At 42.4% G+C, this 19237-nt stretch overlaps 1 protein-coding gene across 9 annotated transcripts in view; it reads right to left on the reverse strand.

The window, feature by feature from the left end:
* The window catches only part of Rapgef2 (Rap guanine nucleotide exchange factor 2), a 227064-nt gene that overhangs the window by 14533 nt on the left and 193294 nt on the right, over positions 1–19237 (reverse strand). For 8 of the 9 annotated variants that reach the window (XM_021157687.2, XM_029475003.1, XM_029475002.1 and 5 more), the window contains 14 exons: positions 18510–18662; positions 17982–18146; positions 16709–16816; positions 16414–16617; positions 16206–16314; positions 15523–15769; positions 12292–12449; positions 11490–11730; positions 9424–9807; positions 7136–7347; positions 6926–7049; positions 6348–6371; positions 4794–5017; positions 2762–2968 (listed from right to left, as the gene is read on the reverse strand). In XM_021157687.2, coding sequence (XP_021013346.1) covers positions 2762–2968; positions 4794–5017; positions 6348–6371; positions 6926–7049; positions 7136–7347; positions 9424–9807; positions 11490–11730; positions 12292–12449; positions 15523–15769; positions 16206–16314; positions 16414–16617; positions 16709–16816; positions 17982–18146; positions 18510–18662 — 2560 coding nt within the window. The remainder of the gene's footprint in view (positions 1–2761; positions 2969–4793; positions 5018–6347; positions 6372–6925; positions 7050–7135; positions 7348–9423; positions 9808–11489; positions 11731–12291; positions 12450–15522; positions 15770–16205; positions 16315–16413; positions 16618–16708; positions 16817–17981; positions 18147–18509; positions 18663–19237) is intronic. The other variant, XM_029474997.1, reaches the window with a different exon arrangement.

Here is a 19237-nt window from a genome sequence, read left to right on the forward strand (position 1 = left end):
AGAAAGAAAGAAAGAAAGAAAGGAAGAAAGAGGGGGGAGGAGGGAAGAAAAAAAGAAAAGAAGAAAGAACACTTTTATTTATGTATGTGAATGTTGTATTTTTTATTTATTTACTGTGTGTGTACATACCATGTTGTATGTGTGGAGGTCAGAGGCCAACCTGCAGGCGTGGGTCTTTTCCCTCCATCATGTAGGTTCTAGAGACTGAACCTATCAGAGTTGGTAATGAGCATCTTTATGAAGCCATCTCCCATTTGGTTTTTTTTTTTTTTTTGGGGGGGGGGTTGGGGTGGTGGTGGTGGTTTGACACGTGGATGGAGGTTACAGGACAACTTGTTGAAGTTGGTTCTCTCTTTCCATGATGTGGGTTCCAGGGATAACTCAGGTTATTAGCTTTGGTGGCAGGCACCCTTCCACACTGAGCCATTTCACTGGCCTATGAATGAAGAGTTTTGACAGGAAACTATTTCCAGGGCCACACACACTTTCCAAAAGACTTCCGTTATCGTTCAGTGGCCGTAGATACAGTTAGCAAACACGTCAGTAGCCACGTTTGGTGCCTTCCAAGTGGTTCTAGCCATAATCTATTTACTTTTTGAAACAGTTTCAAAGTCTCCCCAGCAGACATTGAACTTAAGTAGCCCAGACAAGTTGCAAACTCACAGTCCTCCTGGATGCTGGGATTACAGGTGTGTATGACCACACACTGCAGGTGATGGCTTGTATTAAGGTATAAGACACTGGGATCATTTAGGACAAAACAATCTCATGAAAAAGAATGGGGGAGGAAAACCTCTTAATATCTTTAAATTAGTATTTTTTATAGTGCAACTTTAGATACATTAAACTTAATCTCAGGATGACAGGTGACATTTTATCCACATTATAAGGCTCATAAATTCAAATGAACCTAGAAGATATTTTGAGAGACATTCTCTTTGAGAAAATGGGAGACAGCTTTATATTCAGGAACGCCTACCTCACGTTAAATATAGCTAATGGGTATTTGTAGATTAAAAAGAATGACAGTCTTCTATATGCAAAGTTCAGCACAGAGAAGGAGACAGAAGCACACAGCAGAGGAGCCAGGAATGTATGTGGATTGAAAATGCAGGTATAATGGGAAAATGTGCCACTCAGTTTGTTTGCCATACGACAAACACAAGAGTTTGAAAGGGAAAATGTCACATAAAGATTCTTGTTCCCCACAAACACAAATGAAACACTCACTGATCAGGAGGCGAGAGTGCAGGTGGGACACACTGCCTACTGTCAACTCAGAACAAGAACACGGGTGGGATACACTGCCTACTGTCAGCTGGGGAAATGGGAGTGAGTTTCCAAATCCAACTTCATGGGCAACTTTAAAAATTTCTTCCCTTTTGTTCTAATTATTTTCTTCTTCATAAGTTCATAAGCAAGAATAGTTGTATAGAAAGTCGATCTGTTGTATATTTACACAGAGAACCAGTGAGCAGAATACTTCTAATGGGAAGAAGATTTTAGTCATGTCCTCTGTCTCTGAAGTTACAAAATTGGTGATCATCAAGTGGGAATCCACCTTTATGCCTGGCGTGTGCTTTGGTTTGATCCCTAGCCCCACAAAATAGAAGACAAAAATCACTTCAGACAAATAATTTAACTTAAACATATTTTGTCTAAGCTTCTTGTAGTTCCAAAACTTACTTAAATGATAAATGTGAATGAGGCCAACTTCTGTAATTATTAAAGCTTAAGTCAGTAGAGTGCAGTCCCCTGTGTCACCCCTTAAGTTGCATGACAAATGATCTAACTATTAAATAAGATGCTATTCCTACAGAATGGAAGACTGTTTTTCAAATTAGTCATCCAATAGGAATTAATATTCAGAATATATTAAAAATCTAAGAAATTAAACACTATAAAAGTCCAGTTAAAAAATGAATTGAACAGATAGTTCTCCAAAGAAGAAATGCAAATGGTCAATAAATACATGAAAAACCTCCAATATCCCTAGTCATAAAGGCAAGGCAGATCAAACTACACTGAGATCCCATCTCACCCTAGTCAGAATGACCACCATCAAGCAAACATCTAGTGCTAGCGAGGACAGGCTTGGAGGAGAACCCTTGTAGACTCGGGTGGGCAAGCCCAGCAGCCTCTAAGAAGTCAGTATGGAAGCTGAACCAGCTTATGACCAACCTGTACCACCCGTGCCACCCATATTAACCCCTGCACTCTTCACAATAGCAAAGCCAGGGACCCACACTAGACACCTATCAATACACGGATAAAGACAATATAGACATACACACAGTGGAGTATTAGTCAGTTATATAAAAGAATGCAATTACAGCCTTTGCATAGAAAAATGGATGGTACTAGAGATCATGTTAAGTGAAATAATTTGGACTCAGAAATACAGCTATACAGAGTCTACTTGAGGATAGGAGACGGGGGAGGAAATAAAATAGGATGGGGAATGTTGGGAGAGGTTAATGGGAAGGGAAGTAGGACAGGAGAGGGTGACAGAGGCCACTGTCATCACAGTGTATTTTTATTACATTTATGACACGTGCAACAGTGAAGCCCACTGCATAATTAATAGATGCTAAGAAAAAAAAAGAGACATTGTTTACAAAAAGTTGTGGCGCTTAACTTGCTGTCTTATAAGAAGATAGTCACAGAGAAATAGAATGCCTTGGACTAAGTTATCCAGGAACCAGAGAACCAGAGAAAGATGTCAGCAGATACCACCTAGAAAGGGTGTGTAGAAACTTACCAAAAGGAGGCAGATCTTTCACCGGCACCTTCTTTCGTGAAGGATAGAGGGACACAGCGGGCACCTGCAGTCCCTGGCTGACTTTATGTGGAGGTTGTGGCTGTGCCAGCGGCTGCTGAGGCTGCACTTTCTGCTGGGGCCCTGCACGTGGAGCCACTGGGGAGGTCTCAGACTTGACAGGCTTTTTGTCTCCAGGATTCTTGGGCACTGGGAGTTGTTTAGGGTGAAAACAGAGCACAGAGCTAAAGTGTTAGCATAATATGGAGACAAGTTCAAGGCTTCAGAGATGTGCAGCTAAATCACCAGCATGGACCCCACCCCATTGCCACCCCAAGGACAGAGGGAGGGGAACCCTAGCTTCAGAAATGAGAGGTATTTCAGGACAAGGGTATTTATCTGCCTTGTGAATAAGTGATCTCAAAGAGGGTTAAATTGCTAAGCACCAGGTAAAAATGAAAAACAGAACAGGCCAATGTGCATAGATGTTAAACACAGGAACACATTGGCAGGCAAGATGGCTCAGGGTATTGCTGCCAAGTCTGAACACTGGAGCTTGTTCCCTGGAAAATATGGAAGGAGAAGAGAACTAAGTTGTCCTCTACCTTCCACGTGTACGAAATAGCACATGTGGTATTAACCATCCACACTATTATTATAAATAAATAAACGTTTAAAAAAACATGATAGAGGCAGGCGGATTTCTGAGTTCTAAGCCAGCCTGGTCTACAAAGTGAGTTCCAGGACAGCCAGGGCTGTACACAGAAACCCTGTCTCGAAAATAAATAAATAAATAAATAAATAAATAAATAAATAAAACATGATAAAAACCAAAATAGGGAAATCAAGAGTTGTTTTAAAATGGCTCAAATCTCATTGCCACATCTGAGATACTTCGTTAACTGTAACATACTTAATATCAAATGCTCCAAGGATGGAGCATTGTCTTTGAGCAAACAGTGGCTAGTGCTGCTTAGGTATTGTACAGCAGGAGGCAGTTTACAGGAGCACTAAGTGCCGTGGGAGCTTCACACACATAACTCACTGACACCACACCCTAGAGACCACGGTTAGGAAACTCAAGCTGCCCATCTATGCAAGCTCTTAGCCGTGTCACACGGGGCCTTTACAGTGTCATGGGTGCAGATGGGCAATGGGTGCACAACGGGACATAGGATTCCCCTAGATCATGAGTGCTTGCTGTTGTGAACCATTATGTATGCGGAGAATGGTACTCAAACCCCCTGCAAGAGCAGTGAGTGATCTTAGCCACTAAGTCATCTCCCCAGACTCATGCCCGGGGTCAACTGAATCACGTGATCTTCTCAAGTTGTCTATCTCACATTTAAATTATCAAGACGGTGAAATTCAGATTTGCCCATAGCAGTTCCCAAAGTGTCCCAAAAGCAAAATGCTTTAATCTTATAAAATAAAATAGACACAAAGGAAAGCGTTCCACGTAAAGGTGGGCTACATTTTTTATTTTTCATTTTTAACAGTTTTGTGTCACTAGGTTGTTCAGGGTGGAAACTGAAACCTGGGTTCACACGGCCCTCCAGCCTCCTCAGCTTCCTTGGAAGACGGAACTGTAGATGTGTACCACTAAATGTGATTCATAGCCTGGCCAGTTATTAGAACCTATACATCAGGCTAAGATGTGGTGTGCTGTGTAGGAGGATCCCTGCTTTAGTGGGCAGGTGCTGGATGTTGTCAGAGCCGAGGAAGACCCAGTGGCCAGCACACATAGTACTGTACTCCCCTGACCTGATAATCCCTATAACCATGCTGCCCATCACTTTAGGAGTTCTTCTGCGAGGGAAAAAAACGCATGGCAACAGGAGCCACAATCTCCTCTGTGTCTCTTGCTTGTGGTGCTGGCTGTGTCAGATAAAGCCAAAGCAAGGTGTGAGCTCAGTGTCCCTTTACCACACTAACTTAAGTGGACACGAAGACCCATCACATGCTCCCATTTGACCCTCACCATCACACGTCTGAACATCGGAACAGTCTGCAGATGATTTGGGGAGGCACTCACGTGTGCTGGTTGCTGGTTCACACTGCAGCGACAGTGTCTGAAGAGTCTCCTCATCCATCTCCAGCTCCAGGTTGGACAGGTACTGCTTCACTTTCCGAGCCATCTGGGCATCTTCATACAGCTTTTTGGCATTGAGGAAGGAACTACGGCGTACCCGCTTTTTATGGCCGCCTGTCTGAGCAACATCCAGCACTGTGGCGTTTGCACTGCCCTGACTCAGGGACCTGGAAGATGAAAAACGAGCCTGCAACTCTCTGGAGCACTTACAGGCTGATCTACCAGAACTGCCAGACTTGGGTAAAGACTCTCTGCTTGAAAGGCCCCGTGCCCCACTCTAGTAAACTGCTCCAGGGGAGTCCAGAATAAGAGTTTAAAAGAAATTATACATAATACAAAGACATAAATATCTTTGCCATATGTTCTGCTCCTACCAGTAAATTCTACTTTTCATCTCACAGAGCATTCAAAGTCCGTTCTCTCACAGAAGCCAGAAAACATAATTGCATATAAAAGCGTGTGCAAGGATACGGAGAGACCACAGTGACAATTTACGAAACGAAACTTGCTTTACTTAATGGGGGTATTTTATATAGGTTTCATTAAACCCAGCTACACTGTTCACAACTGTGTTCTTTCTCTGTGGGTCGAACGAATGTGGTGAGTTTTTTTTTTTTAATTAATTAATTTATTTATTTATTTTATGTATATGAGTACACTGTAGCTGTACTGATGGTTGTGAGCCATCATGTGGTTGCTGGGAATTTGAATTCAGGACCTCTGCTCACTCTGGTCAGCCCCGCTCCCTCCGGCTTAAAGATTTATTTATTATCATCTGTAAGTATACTGTAGCTGTCTTCAGAAGCACAAGAAGAGGGCATCAGATCTCATTATAGATGGTTTGGCTGCTGGGATTTGAACTCAGGACCTTTGGAAGAGCAGTCAGTGCTCTTAACCTCTGAGCCATCTCTCCAGCCCGAATGTGGTGAGTTTTTAAAACAGTAAATCTGTTAATACAACGATCATGCAAATGTAAACATTTATTATGGAAACTATTTAGTACATGAATTGTTAGGAATTATTTTTGAAGGGGGCTGATTCATATAGAATGAAAACAGTAGTTAGTTGAGCTGTAGAAACTTTGGTTTTAAGGCGTGAGGGTGCCTGACCCCACTCCTGCATCTGTGCAATAGGTAGGGCTTATTGAGTCGCACAATTTCTACCTTCTAAGAGCATGCTTCCCTCCCCAGCTTCTTAAGCTTTTTCATTTCAAAACACACAAATTGTGTTACAATACAATCTTTCAGGCAGCCGAGAAATATGTCTCGTCTACATTTTCCCAGAATGATAGCAATCATTTCACAGCTCTGGTGGACCTGACTTCAGGAATGCCCCAACAGATTAAATCTGAAGTCAGTTTGCATCTGAAATTCTGATAGAGCAAGAGGGTTAAGGACAAAAAAAAAAGCAGCAAAGCTTCAGAACACAGAGCAGGTAAGAAAACAACGGCACGGCAAGATGAGCAAGAATTGAGCGTGCAAAGGCTCTGCCACTTACCCCAGACTCCGCCACTTCTTCTTCCTGTAAGGGAGCCACGGAGATTGAAGCACGGGTGTAGAAAGAGACAGAAAGATCACAAGCTCAGAAAGAAAGGACCAGACTTCTGGACAAGCAGTTCTAGAAGCCCACAGACATTAACTGCATAGTCACCTCGCACACATCCACTACATACATCTCTCTGGCTTAGAGGACTACAATTTTGTTGCTTCCCTCCACTGAGCTAACCACTGCTTACTGCACCGACAGATGAACACAGTGTATGGACATTATGACAATTCGGCTCCAGCTAGGGCTACCGATTACAAGCTTTAACTCTGCACTTCAGTGGTCTGACAATAAGAAGTAAACATTATACCCAACATTCACTAAAACTGTCTGAAGGACAAGCTGCTGGCACTACTGTCATATACACCCTGGATCCAATTCAGAGACAGCACCACAAACGGAAGCTTGAAGGCGACTGTCTCAGCACATCATAAAATGACTCCTATCTAACTATTCAGCTTTTCCTTACCGTGGGCAAGCTCACTTTAACCTTTTTACCCGACACATGCCATGGCCAAGAACTCACGTACCGAGTCCTGAACATAAGGGCAGGGTCCATGTTGACTGATGCCATCCGGCCAACGTGACGGATTTCTTTTGCAATCATCCTCAGCTTCTCAAAGTTGACCAGTCCGTCTACTTTTGAGTCATTTCCTGATATTAACAGAGGAGGGACGAGAAGTCACACAGTGTCCATTCTGAGTTACCCACCAGGACAGACAGTGCCCACCTGCGCTCACCCTCATGGAGAAACGTGAGGTCCTTCTTGATGACAGGGAACAGGGGAATGACAGGAGGCTGTAAGTTCTGCCCACTCAGGACATTGCGGTACTTTGCCATGTTTCTGGAAGGATCAAACAGGTCTTGCAGGTCCTGGAACAGCTTTTCATATTTATTGGGAAGCTTTTCCCAGGTGGTTCGTAGTCTTGCCACTGGTGCCAGGTTTAGGCCACTGAGGGGGAGCAGAGAAGAGAGATAGGATGAAATGATGCTCACTAAAACAAAGGAGGACGTACAAGGCGACACCTCTGTGTGTGAGCTTCACGTGCATGGGAACTTATACAACGCCCAAGGGTTCGTGCCAATCCTGACTAGGGATGGAGTGGCAGCTAAAACTGGGCAAGGGACAAACCACTTGCCTTTATACTTCTGTTTATGTTCTTAACATTTTTAATATTCATTCATTCATTCATTCATTCATTCATATGTTCGTTCGTTCGTTCATTCATTCCTTCATTCACCATTCCATGCATGTGAGTATGTGTGTCTTGGAGGTTATCCCAGCAAGCATATGAAGGTGAGAAGACAAATTCCAGGAGCCAGGTCTCCCTTCTAACATGTGGGTCCAGGGATTAAACTCTGGTGACCAGGCTTGGTAGCTGCTGCCTTTAGTGGCTGGCCCTTCTGTTTTGTTTGTTTTCTGCAATAACAAATGAACTATTTCTTCATCAGACTGTGTCATGTGATAAAGGTTGAATATGATGGTCAGTAATGACCAACTCTGTGCCTGGACCTAGACATAACTCCGAAGTACTTCCCAAACTAAACTTGTACCAAATAAGTCATGGCCACCACTAGGTGGTCTGCTGCTAGTCTGACCCACTACAGCTTTTTGAATCCTGGCTAAAACTATCACATCCAAGAAGTACGTTCAACTAATCACGAGATACACCAACTAAAACATGCAATGCCTTCATCCAGCACTGGTCAACAGAAAGGGCCTGACTCGTCTCCATGACAACATTCAACCATATGATATACATTGCTTCCAAAGTTGAACAAAAGTTCAACTGGTCTAAAAGTTGACCTTCATCCACCACACTAGCCTGACTTCTACCACAATTTTTGTAGGGAAAATGCTTCTACAACCATCTGGATGAGGAAAATATTAAGACGTAGTTGAATCCTGAAACACAGATTTTTGGAAAAAACAAATCTATTTCTTACTGATAAGCATACTTTGACTGTAATAGGTCCTATTTTGATAAACATGTTTGATTTTTATTAGATTTAAAGCTTTAAATCTATTTAATTTAAATATAATTATAAGATGTAAAGTTCAGAGTCTGACATGACAATTCCTTTTGCAGCAGACTCATAAACACAGTCCAGCATGTGGCTCATCACAAGTACTTGCAAAAACAAAGATTGGGTAAATATTCCATCATAAAAATTATACTAGCCATGAGTATGAAGACCGTGCACAGTAAGCTCTTTACTCACAGAGCCCTCTCCCCAGCCATCAAGAAAGTTTAAGTTATAAGAAATAGAGGAGGGTGTGGTGGCAACATGTGTAATCCCAGGAGATGAGAAACAGGATTCTGAGTTGTATGCCAGCCTGGGCTACTGCAGAGAGAGCCTGCTGCAACACTTTTATTTTAGGGTTTTACTGCTGTGAATAGACACTATGATCAAGGCAACTCTTCTAAGGACATTTAAATGGGGCTGGCTTATAGGTTCAGAGGTTCAGTCCATTATCATCAAGGTGGGAACATGGCAGTATCCAGGCAGGCATGGTGCAGGAAGAGCTGATATTTCTACAGCTTCATCTGATGGCTGCTAGCAGAATACAGGCTTCCAGGCAGCTAGGATGAGGGTTTTAAAGCCCACACCCACAGTGACACACCCACTCCAACAAAACTACACCTCCTAATAGTGCCATTCCCTGGGGCAGAGAATGTACAAACCATCACAACCCACCAGCCTCTGAAGAGAGAACTAAGATTTTGAATCAGAAATAAAGAATTGCTTGTTGAATCACTTACATCTTATGTCTTAGTGTACATGAGGCTGTACAGAACCAACAAAACACATACACACACACACACACACACACACACACAGAGAGTCAATTATGAACTAATATATATCTGTAATTACATGGTGTTCTGACACTGATATATATATTATATATGTGTGTACAAATATATAATATATATAATTATATAATGTATAATATATAATCTATCATTCATATATATATATATACATATATAAAGTCAGTTTCACCTAGGACAGACCCTCTTACCTGATGATTGCAAACATGGAGTTAAAATTCTTGCATTCCCTGCAGTGCAAGGCAATCTTGATGAAATGCTTAATGATCTTCATCCTCTTCAGCTGGTTTGTTTCCCGCAGGATTTCAGAAGCCACCCAGAATGTTTCCTGGTTAATGACTTCCTCAAATTTCTTCAGGTTGGCACAGCTGGTTTTCGATTTGAGTTTAAACAAATCATCTATGTATTCAGTAGGCTCGATGTTGCGGAAGAGCTCAAAGTTCCTCATGGAGAGCTGCGTGGCAACCTCCACGGTGCTGAGCTGCAGAAGGGAGATCTGGCTCTCTCGCAGCAGCTCCTGGGCATCTTCATCTGAGCAAAGCGTTTCTGTTTCCATGTTGTTTTTCAGATAATACCTGAAAGAAACAGAAGCTCTTCAGATGTCAACCTGAGCAGCAAGCCTGTGGGACTCCTAAAGGGAACATTGCTAGCTCCCTGGGTGGGGGAGGACTAAGAGAATGATGTAAGAGTTCTTTTCATCCATCATGGGCAGTACAGACACCACCCCAGTGTCACCAGCTCACAGCACCACTAGGTAAGCAGAACTGAGCAAGCCACGGGGAATTCCTTTGTGCCAGTTCTGTAGTGTGTTCTCCCCACAACCCCCCCCCCCCCCCGCCCCCCTCACTGAAATACTTTTAGCTTGTTTGCCAAAGGTGACAGAAGAGAGCTATTTACCAGGTTAAATAAATAAACATCAACTCAAGGTCATAGCTCAGTTTCCTAGTGAAGAGGGAATCTGCCGATTGCTGGGTCTACACTAGCTCAAATGAAGTTGACTTATTTATTTAATGCTTAGAAGACTTAATAACTGAGCTTGTGGGATGGCTCAGCAGGCAGATACTCATCAAACTAAGAGATCTGGGGCTACAAAGTTGTTATATGACCTCCACACACTTACTGCAGAATATGTGGCCATACAAACACATCACACACATACATACACACACACACATACACATACACACTCACTATTGGGAGAGGAGACACCCAAAGCAGTTTGTTTTCCTCTATTTGATCTTAAAACAGATTTTTATAGATTTGTTTTACATGTGACTGTCTTGCCTGCATGCATGTATGTGTACCACATGTATCCCTAGTGCTCTCAGGAGTCAGAAGAAGGTATAGAATCTACCCCGGAACTAGATGACTGCCATCCATTGCATGGGTGCTAGAAACAGAACCCAGGTCCCCTCCTAACTGCTACGTCATCTCTCCTACTTCAAGGTTTTAACTTTCAAATATCTAGATTTTCTAGGGAAGTGGGAGGTGTCACCCCAATTTGTCAGAATAGCAAGCAGGCATTTGCAGACAAATGGCTGGTCAATATGGATGGTACTGTAACCTTTTTAAGGAACTCACTGAAAATAGGAACCCCATATTTGCTCTTTAGCTTTTCTCTCCCCACTTTTTGGCAGGCAGATGCCTTCTCCACATGAAACTCTAGGAACACAGAGCAAGCAGAGTGAGGGTCCTACTAACTGGTCCTTTACACACTTCACAAGACATTTAGGACAGATAATAGATGGCCTGTGCCTTGATGGGTACAGACTAATGTTCTCCATTGTGCTTCCTCTGATGCCCAGGCTCTCCTGAGTGATGAGTGGGAAGAACAAAGCTGAAACCCAGTAGAGATCTGCAGGATTACAGATCTATCCGTGTATATGCAGGGGACTCCTTGCCTCTGACCCCCTAAGAAGTGTTATTAGTGTTGGGGCTGGGAAGAGACATGACAGGCAAGGGAGTTTTAATCACAAGTTGAAAACACAAGGTTAGAAAGTCATGGTTTAAACTTATACCATGTAAAACTCAAGAACAATGACATTCTAAAGAAAATTAGAAGGGGGGAAAAACAAAAAGCAAGCAAACAAAGAACCCAAGTTATTCATGTGACTGATTTCCCTGAGAGTGCTCAGTTGGCAAGGCCTTGGGTTCAAGTTTAACCATTGTAAGAACAAAGCAATGGCAACAGCACCGGGCTAGTCTCTTCGAGGATGCGGGCTTGGAGAAGGAAGAACTCCGGTGTGACAGACTGTACCTTCCACTCAGTTGTATCCTGTCGGCAAGCTTGGAAAGCTGATCTGGGAGTCGGCGTTGTTTGATAACTCCTTCTGGTGTGACTGAGACCTCACAGAGGGAATATTGCTCTGGGGTGGCAGTGACAGCAAACTCTCTGATGGCCTGGATGACTACTTCCTTTGCTGTGGTGTCCTTACTGATCATGATGTACCTGCTTTGTTGGTCAGCCTTGAAAACTCTCAGTACCTGATCTGGCAAGTCTAGGGGAAGGAGAAGCCACACAGAAGCAGAATAAATGTTACTAGATGGCAATGTGATTAGAGTAACACACCATCTCCCTCCCTGACAGAGTTGTGACATGCTACATGAAAAGCCACATTTCCCTCACTGATAACTGCATTGTTAAAAGACAAGTGCATGAGTTTTACACACGAGCACATACAAAATATAAAAAAAAACACATATCAAAATGAGCACGTATATGCATTTATGAGAGTATCAAAAAATTTCCATCTACAGGTAATCTTCATTATAAAGAAAAGCCCATTTAGCTTACCAAAAATATGCCTCCTGATTTATTTACTAGGTATAACTTAGTAATAAGTATAGAGTACGTTATTCTTCATTTTATCAAAGGTTTAACCACATCAGAATGGTTTTCAGAATACTACAAGAACTAGTCCCAGCGTTGAGTCTGAGGTTTGTTCTGAATCTTGGTGAACAATAGACCATCCACGCCCAACCGCCAAACATGCATACAATGTCACTACTGCATCTGAAAGGAAAGGTCTATGAACTGGCAGAAAGGCTGTGGCGCTCACCAGGAGTAGTGCTGAAGTCCAGAATCCGGTGGTGTGACTGCAGCAAGTCAGGGTTACTGGAGGACAGCGTTCCACTGACTGGCAGGGCAGCTGGGATGTGCTTGCTCTGCCTTAGTCCTACGATGCTATCATCTTGAGACTGACCAATCCCAATATCACTGAAAAGAACAGATTTTTAAAAATAAATTATTAGCAAGGTAAAGGCTCTAAGTCACTACAGATCGTGAAATAAGCCATTTTCACTTAGACTTGCAATTAATGTAAAAAATACTGAAAACTGTTAAGGCTCATGATGCGAAACATATTCAGTCCAGTTTATTATCTTTTAAACAGTTAGTAGGTTTCTCTACAAACTGTCTTTTTAATAAGTTATAACTATAACCATTATTTTTTTTTTTTTAGTACAAAAACACAGAAGAGGAAATGTGCTGCTATATCTGACTGAGGGAATGGAAATGAACCTAAGACAAAGTACACGGGAAAAAAATCCACTTGAGTTCACTGTGCCAAGAGCTGGGCAACAACCCAGACAGCGGCTTCATGATCTGATCCTCCTCATGATGAGGAACTGAGGAAAAAGAAAGGGGGACGGAAACCGAAACTGCCCTACTCACACTCTTGTAGGTAGCAGAACAAACTACCGTGGAGTCCAAGTGTGAGGGCACCCTGACACAGACCCCATCTCTCAGTGACAGAATGTGATCGTGCAGTGTGCATGACCACACTGCGGGCTTGGAAGGACGGGCAGTGCAAACGCAGTGACTCGCTTCTAATTCTCTGCAAGGTTTATAGTCACATGTTTAAATTCTCCATAAAAACATGTGCATTGCTGATGGCTACAGACTCCTTTCTGCTTATAGAAAATCTGCTTAGTGGCCACTTGTGGGTTTGTGCAGCATCTTGCAACATGGCTGGGGAGGGCCATGGCTCTAGAGCCTCTTGAACTAGGATTTTAAGCATGGACCACCACACTTTACTTGAGGATAACACTTATAACACAACTTGACAACATATAAAATTATTGCTTGATTGAAAGGTCAAGTGTTTCCAAAAGAAAGCATACAATAAAACAAGTATACAATAAAAAAATAACTAGATTATATACAAATGTCTAATTCCACAAATACTTTGAAACAAAACAGAAATCCACTAAATTTGGGATATAAATTGGGTATCTCAAGACAATTTTAGTGTAAATTCTCCTTCGCATATAGAAGAGCCTGGCACAAAAACAAAGTTCTGTTTAAGCATGCACACGCACAGTTGGGCATATAAAAACCTGAAATATTAATGTTCTGTGCATGATAAAAGTCTTTACATTAGTAGAGTCTTATTTTTCAATCACATAAATGTCTGCCAAAAATATGAGATTTGGCTGGGCATGGTGGCGCACTCCTTTAATCCCAGCACTCAGGAGGCAGAGGTAGGCGGATTTCTGAGTTCAAGGCCAGTCTGATCTACAGAGTGAGTTCCAGGACAGCTGGGGCTCTACAGAGAAACCCTGTCTCGAACACCCCCCCCCCCCAAAAAAAGAGAGAGATGTGATATATAAGTTAACACAATTCGTGTGGGTAAAATCAAGGCATGTCTGACCAGGTCAGTCACTGGCAGAGCTGGCTGTGAGCATTGGCCCTCTCCAGGCACACCTAGCAGAGTGTTTCTTGCCGCAACATTTTCCCATACCTTATGTAATAAACTGAAACTCACTCTGCTTCTCTATGCCTCTCCTGTACCTCGATACCCACAGACACAAGGCTATGCCTTGACTAAAATATTGCATGTTTTATGAAAAATCTAACTAAGAAATGTCCCTCTTTGGCATGTCCTCTTGTCTAGCCTCCCCAACTGGCTCACTGTTACTAAAACAAGTCTGTTGATTTTAAAGACTGTTGACTAATCTTTTCTTCCTCTAGGGTTCATTGGGCTTTCCTGATCAACCTACTTAGCATCCCAATTTGAATTCTGTTATGCTCCTGACCTGTTTCTTGCTGTATGCACATCATATGTGCACCCTGTTACACAATAGCTCATGTACATTCTCCATAAAAACATGTACATTGCTGATGGCTACAGACTCCTTTCTGCTTATAGAAAATCTGCTTAGTGGCCACTTGTGGGCCAATCTGTGAGTCTCTAGTACCTCGGCTTTGTAAAGGGTAAAAAGGAACAAGTGTATTATAACTAGGAGATTCTACGAACTGACTAGGTTATGGTTTTGTTAAACACAGTAACAAAAGTGGGCACCTGGATCAGTGGTGAACCACTTAGCACGGTCAAGGCCCTAGGCTCTCCCTCAGAACTACATACCCTTGCTGAGGTCTAACAAAGCTGACGCGGCAGTCAGAACTAAATCAAGGCAATTATAATAGAGCAGATCCTCCAGTTTCCTGATCAACCCGCTTGTGTCTGTCATCCACAGTCCTGTGGTTACAGGCGTAGGAGAGACCATACCTAGCTTACGATACTGCTGGATCTCAACCCAACCAAGTCTTCGTAGTTCGGGGGCAAGCACTTTAAGCACTGGACCCTCTCTTCAGCCTTTGAATGCCTCTATTTATTGCTTCACTTTAGAGCCATTAAATTATCAGAGAAATAAATAAGCTTTATCTTTTCAATTTAGTTTGGGAAATAGATTATTAAAATTTTGATTGCTGGCAACTGAGCTTTATAAAGAGCATTAAACCCAAAATCTACAGGGAAGAACAAACAAGCAAAGCCCAGCAAGTTCAGGGATAGCTGAAGCTTGAGTCGCCTGTGCTTCTGACAGGCATACGCATCCAAGAATAAATACAAGAATGCTTTTGACATGCTAACGCTAGTGGACCTGAGGAGAAGGGAAAGAGGCCTGAGGCTGGTTACCGATGTCTTCTCACAGTTAAGTTACTGAAGTAGCGGGGAATAGTTGTGATAAACAGGGGCGCCTGGAAGAAGCAATGGCTGGTGAGCAAAGAGGAGATGTTATGGCGGGACACTAAGAACCACAGAAGCAGCTAAGTCATGGGGCATTCGGGATGTCAACACACCTCTGTAGGAAGCTCAAATGTAGAGAGGTTCAACTGCCTCGAGTGAAAGCAGAGCCAAGCAGACTCAACTGTCTACGCATGCTCCTAAGACACTCTGCTGAAGAGACATTTCCTAGACTCCTGGGGAAGCATTCACTACACCAAGCCGCTTCTGTACATCCTTCTATGGAACGCACTAAAACAAGGTGCTGAAAACAACTTCACATACTTGTATGGTTTCTGAGGTAAGATGCTGATCCGGGTCTTGTCGAGTATTTTCTTCAGCTTGTTTCTTCCTCCCACGGTATTAGCTTTGCTTTTCTTGTTGACCTTCTCGAGGCCTATCACCTGTTCTACATCTACAGCAAGATCCGGTATGGAGTAGCGGCTGGCCTTCTTGATGTCCCCGATTTTAGGGAGGTGAGGGGCACCGTTTCTTTTCTCTTCAGACAATCTCGTCAGAAGTTCTTTAAATACTAAAACAGGAATGCCGCAAACTATCAGCCACAAGCAGAAACAATGGCAGCCTACCAGTGGAGCTTGCAAATACTTAAGAAGTACAGATGAGTTATAAATACTAAAACCTATAGCAAACCTAGTCTTTATCCAGATGAGCCTAAGAAAAGACAGACACCCTGCCACCTTCAAGATGACTGTACTCATCAACAGAAGGCAGGCTGGACTGCTCAATAAATTTATACCATGCTCTTCAAAATGATGCTTTTTATCTGAATGTAATTGCATACAGACATAAAGAATTCTGTATTATGCATTTTAGCATAGCCCTAGAAAATACTAGAATCCTTACAAGTTCTACTATTCACAGAAATTACTTTGTCCAGGATTAAGATCTAAATATAAAAAACAAAAACAGAGCACAACTCTGAGAGTCAGAGTTTGCAGAATACTTACCAAATAAGTTGGTTTTCACAGTGATGGACAGGTGTGTGTTATTTCTGAGAATTTCCATTGCCTTTGAAAGTTGGATATTTTCAAAATTTTGACCATTCACTTCTAATATCTAAAAATGAAGTTATTAAATTAAAGTCAACATCCTCACTGACTGAAGCAAAGGGGCTCTGAAATTCCCATGTACCCAGAGCTGAGTCTTCCCTCTCACCTGATCCCCGCGCTTCAAGCCTGCTTCGGTGGCTTTGCTACACGAGTCAACGCTGTCCACGAAGATGCCAAAGCCCTTTTCAGAGCCTCCCAGTAAGATGAAGGGCAGAGGGGCTTCCCGGGAAGGCTTTGTTAACGTCATCAGTCTTCGTTTGGCTTTAGCTGCACATGCAATGTTTAACAGCCTTAGATGTCCACCCATTTTCTACGAGAATTCAAGAAGAGTCGCATTAAGTCCAGGATATGCAGAGGAAGAGAAACTTGACACACTACTCATAAAGGCTCACAAATATTACCTCTCTTTCCAGATTATTTTCAAATTCTTCCAGAAATCGAGTCATTGCAGGATCTCCTTCAAAGTCATTGAAGTGATTATTCACCCACAGTAATACTACCCGCGTCACCTATGAAAGCAATTAAGGTCAGTACATTTTTGATGTTGTTGTTGTTAGTGCTAAAGATTTGTGATTTAAACCACTTTAAAAATAGACCTTTTTAAACATTTTAATAATATTGAGCATGAAAATGAATAAAAATAAGCCCTTAAACATGGATTTTATACTTGTAAAAATGACCGTAGGAACTGCTGAGATGCTCAGTTGATAAAGAGACTTGCTATTCAAGCATGAGGACCCATGTTCACCACAGCGTCCACTTAAAAAGGCAGGTATGCCTGTAGTGTGCCTGTAGCTGCAGCACTAGGGGTGGAAGGTGGGACTGGGTGGAGACAGGAGGACCCTAGGGACTCACTGGCTAGATAATCTAGTCCACAACAGTGAACTCTAGATTTGGTGAGAGACTCTGTCTCGGAAAATAAGGTAGAGAGTAAGAGTGGAAGATAACCAATGTTGACCTCTGGCCTCCCAATGCATATGCATGTGCACACGACAAAAAAAGTGACCTTCTCAAAACATATATTTTACGTACTGACTGATATTGCTTTGCCCTGGATCTTTAAATCTGTGGAGATATTTAACCTACATTGTTTTATTTTGAAACATATTTAACAGAAGTCTAAATAACAGCAAACTTGTAATAAAAACAAAAAATGTTAGTACAAAATCAGACAGAAACTACAAACTCTAAGGGCAGACTAGATTAGGAAAACAATAGTAATAATCCGGAAAGATCCGAGAGGGAAAGGCTGGGAAAGGGAGGAGCCAACACTCTGACCGAAGCTGACAGGCTCGATGGTCAGATCAGAAGAAGGTCCCAGGCCTTCAGCAGCACAGGAGGACAAGCTGTTCCATTGCCACCAAACCTCTAATGTCCACCAGGCACACACTGCCCACCAAACCAGGATGCAGAGTCTGTGCCATGCAGACATCTACTTAGGTCTTACCGCATTCCCAAGAGAACCACATATTGGCCTCGAATTTAAAGTAAAAAGGTATTTTTGAGACTGAGACCATAGAAATCTATAAGAATATCTGCATCAGTTATTTTTGTCGTTTTGCTTAAGAAGAAAGTTCTCATATTTCGTTACATTAATCTGAAGATAACTGATGTCCCAAATTTTATTTTCTAGTAGTTCACATTTAGGGGGCTAGAATAGAATGCATTTCCAACCTTATCCCTGAGGCTCGGGTCATTGAACCACTCCAATAACTTCTTGCCCACTTCCATTGGGCTGGAAAGGAAAGTCCGGTATGTCAACAGGAAGTCTTCTATGAATGTTGGATCCACTACAGAATGCTCTTCCACCAAATGCATGGTCAGCCTCTCTGAGGTGCCCTGCGGCAATAAAAGGTCTAGTCACCACTATGAGTGGATCAGTGATACGCTCCCCCGCCCCCATCCCATGTCAAACCTTTCACATAAAACAGGCTAGGTAGCAAGTCAGATAAGACCTAGTCAGTGGCCATTTATCCACCAGTAACCAGGACTAGATATCATGCTCGATGGCAGAGGAAACAGGGAGGGGAATGAATGAGAATGGAATTTAATGACAACTATGTATGCACACGCCACAATGAAACCCACTACTCTGCATGGCAACCTAAAAGATTTAGAAAGGGGGAATGGGGGGGGGGGTGGGTCAGGAGAAACTGACCGGCACAGCTTTCTCCTGCCCGCTTTGGAAGGGACAAATCTTACCTTGATGACGATGTGGCCCTTCCTGGTTCCAGTCCGATCAAGTTCTCGGTGCTCCTTCACCATTACAATCTCTCCTTCCTCCTCAACTTTTTGCATGTTCTTTTCTACTTGGTTCAAAATACGGCAGTAATCTTGCTGGGCAATGCAGACAAACTGGAATAAAATGGGTCACATATTAGTGCTTGCAAAAGACCTACCTGCCTAATAATTCAGTTTTAATTAATTCTGCCATTTCCCCCTGTCGTTCTCCTACTTTCTAAATCAATGCAGGAATGAACCCTCAGACTTTCCTACTTTTAATGCATTTCCTCCTTGGTTCGTCCTCTCTCTCTCTCTCTCTCTCTCATTTAATTTATATTTTAGATTCAAAAATCTAACAATCTAAAATCTCAAAAGCCCTCTTTCATTTTTTCGTTAGAAGACAGTGGTAGAGAGAAAGATAATCCTAGGGCAAACATAATAAAACAATTACTACTTGACTTTAGACATTTTGAAAATGTTAAATATAAAAATCAGTGGTTTTAGAGATGAAGAGATTCTAACATCTGCATGCTGGAGTAAATATGCATCTGTGCTAATCACATACACGGACAACAATATTAGAAACTCTCCTGCTTTAAAGAATGTCACAGATGCAGATGGGACCTCATGAAACTGCAAAGCTTCTGTAAGACAAAAGACAGCTTCAATAAGACAAAAAGGCCACCAACAGATTGGGAAAGGATTTT

The sequence above is a fragment of the Mus caroli genome, chromosome 3 (assembly GCF_900094665.2).
Source record: "Mus caroli chromosome 3, CAROLI_EIJ_v1.1, whole genome shotgun sequence".
Lineage (NCBI taxonomy): Eukaryota > Metazoa > Chordata > Mammalia > Rodentia > Muridae > Mus > Mus caroli.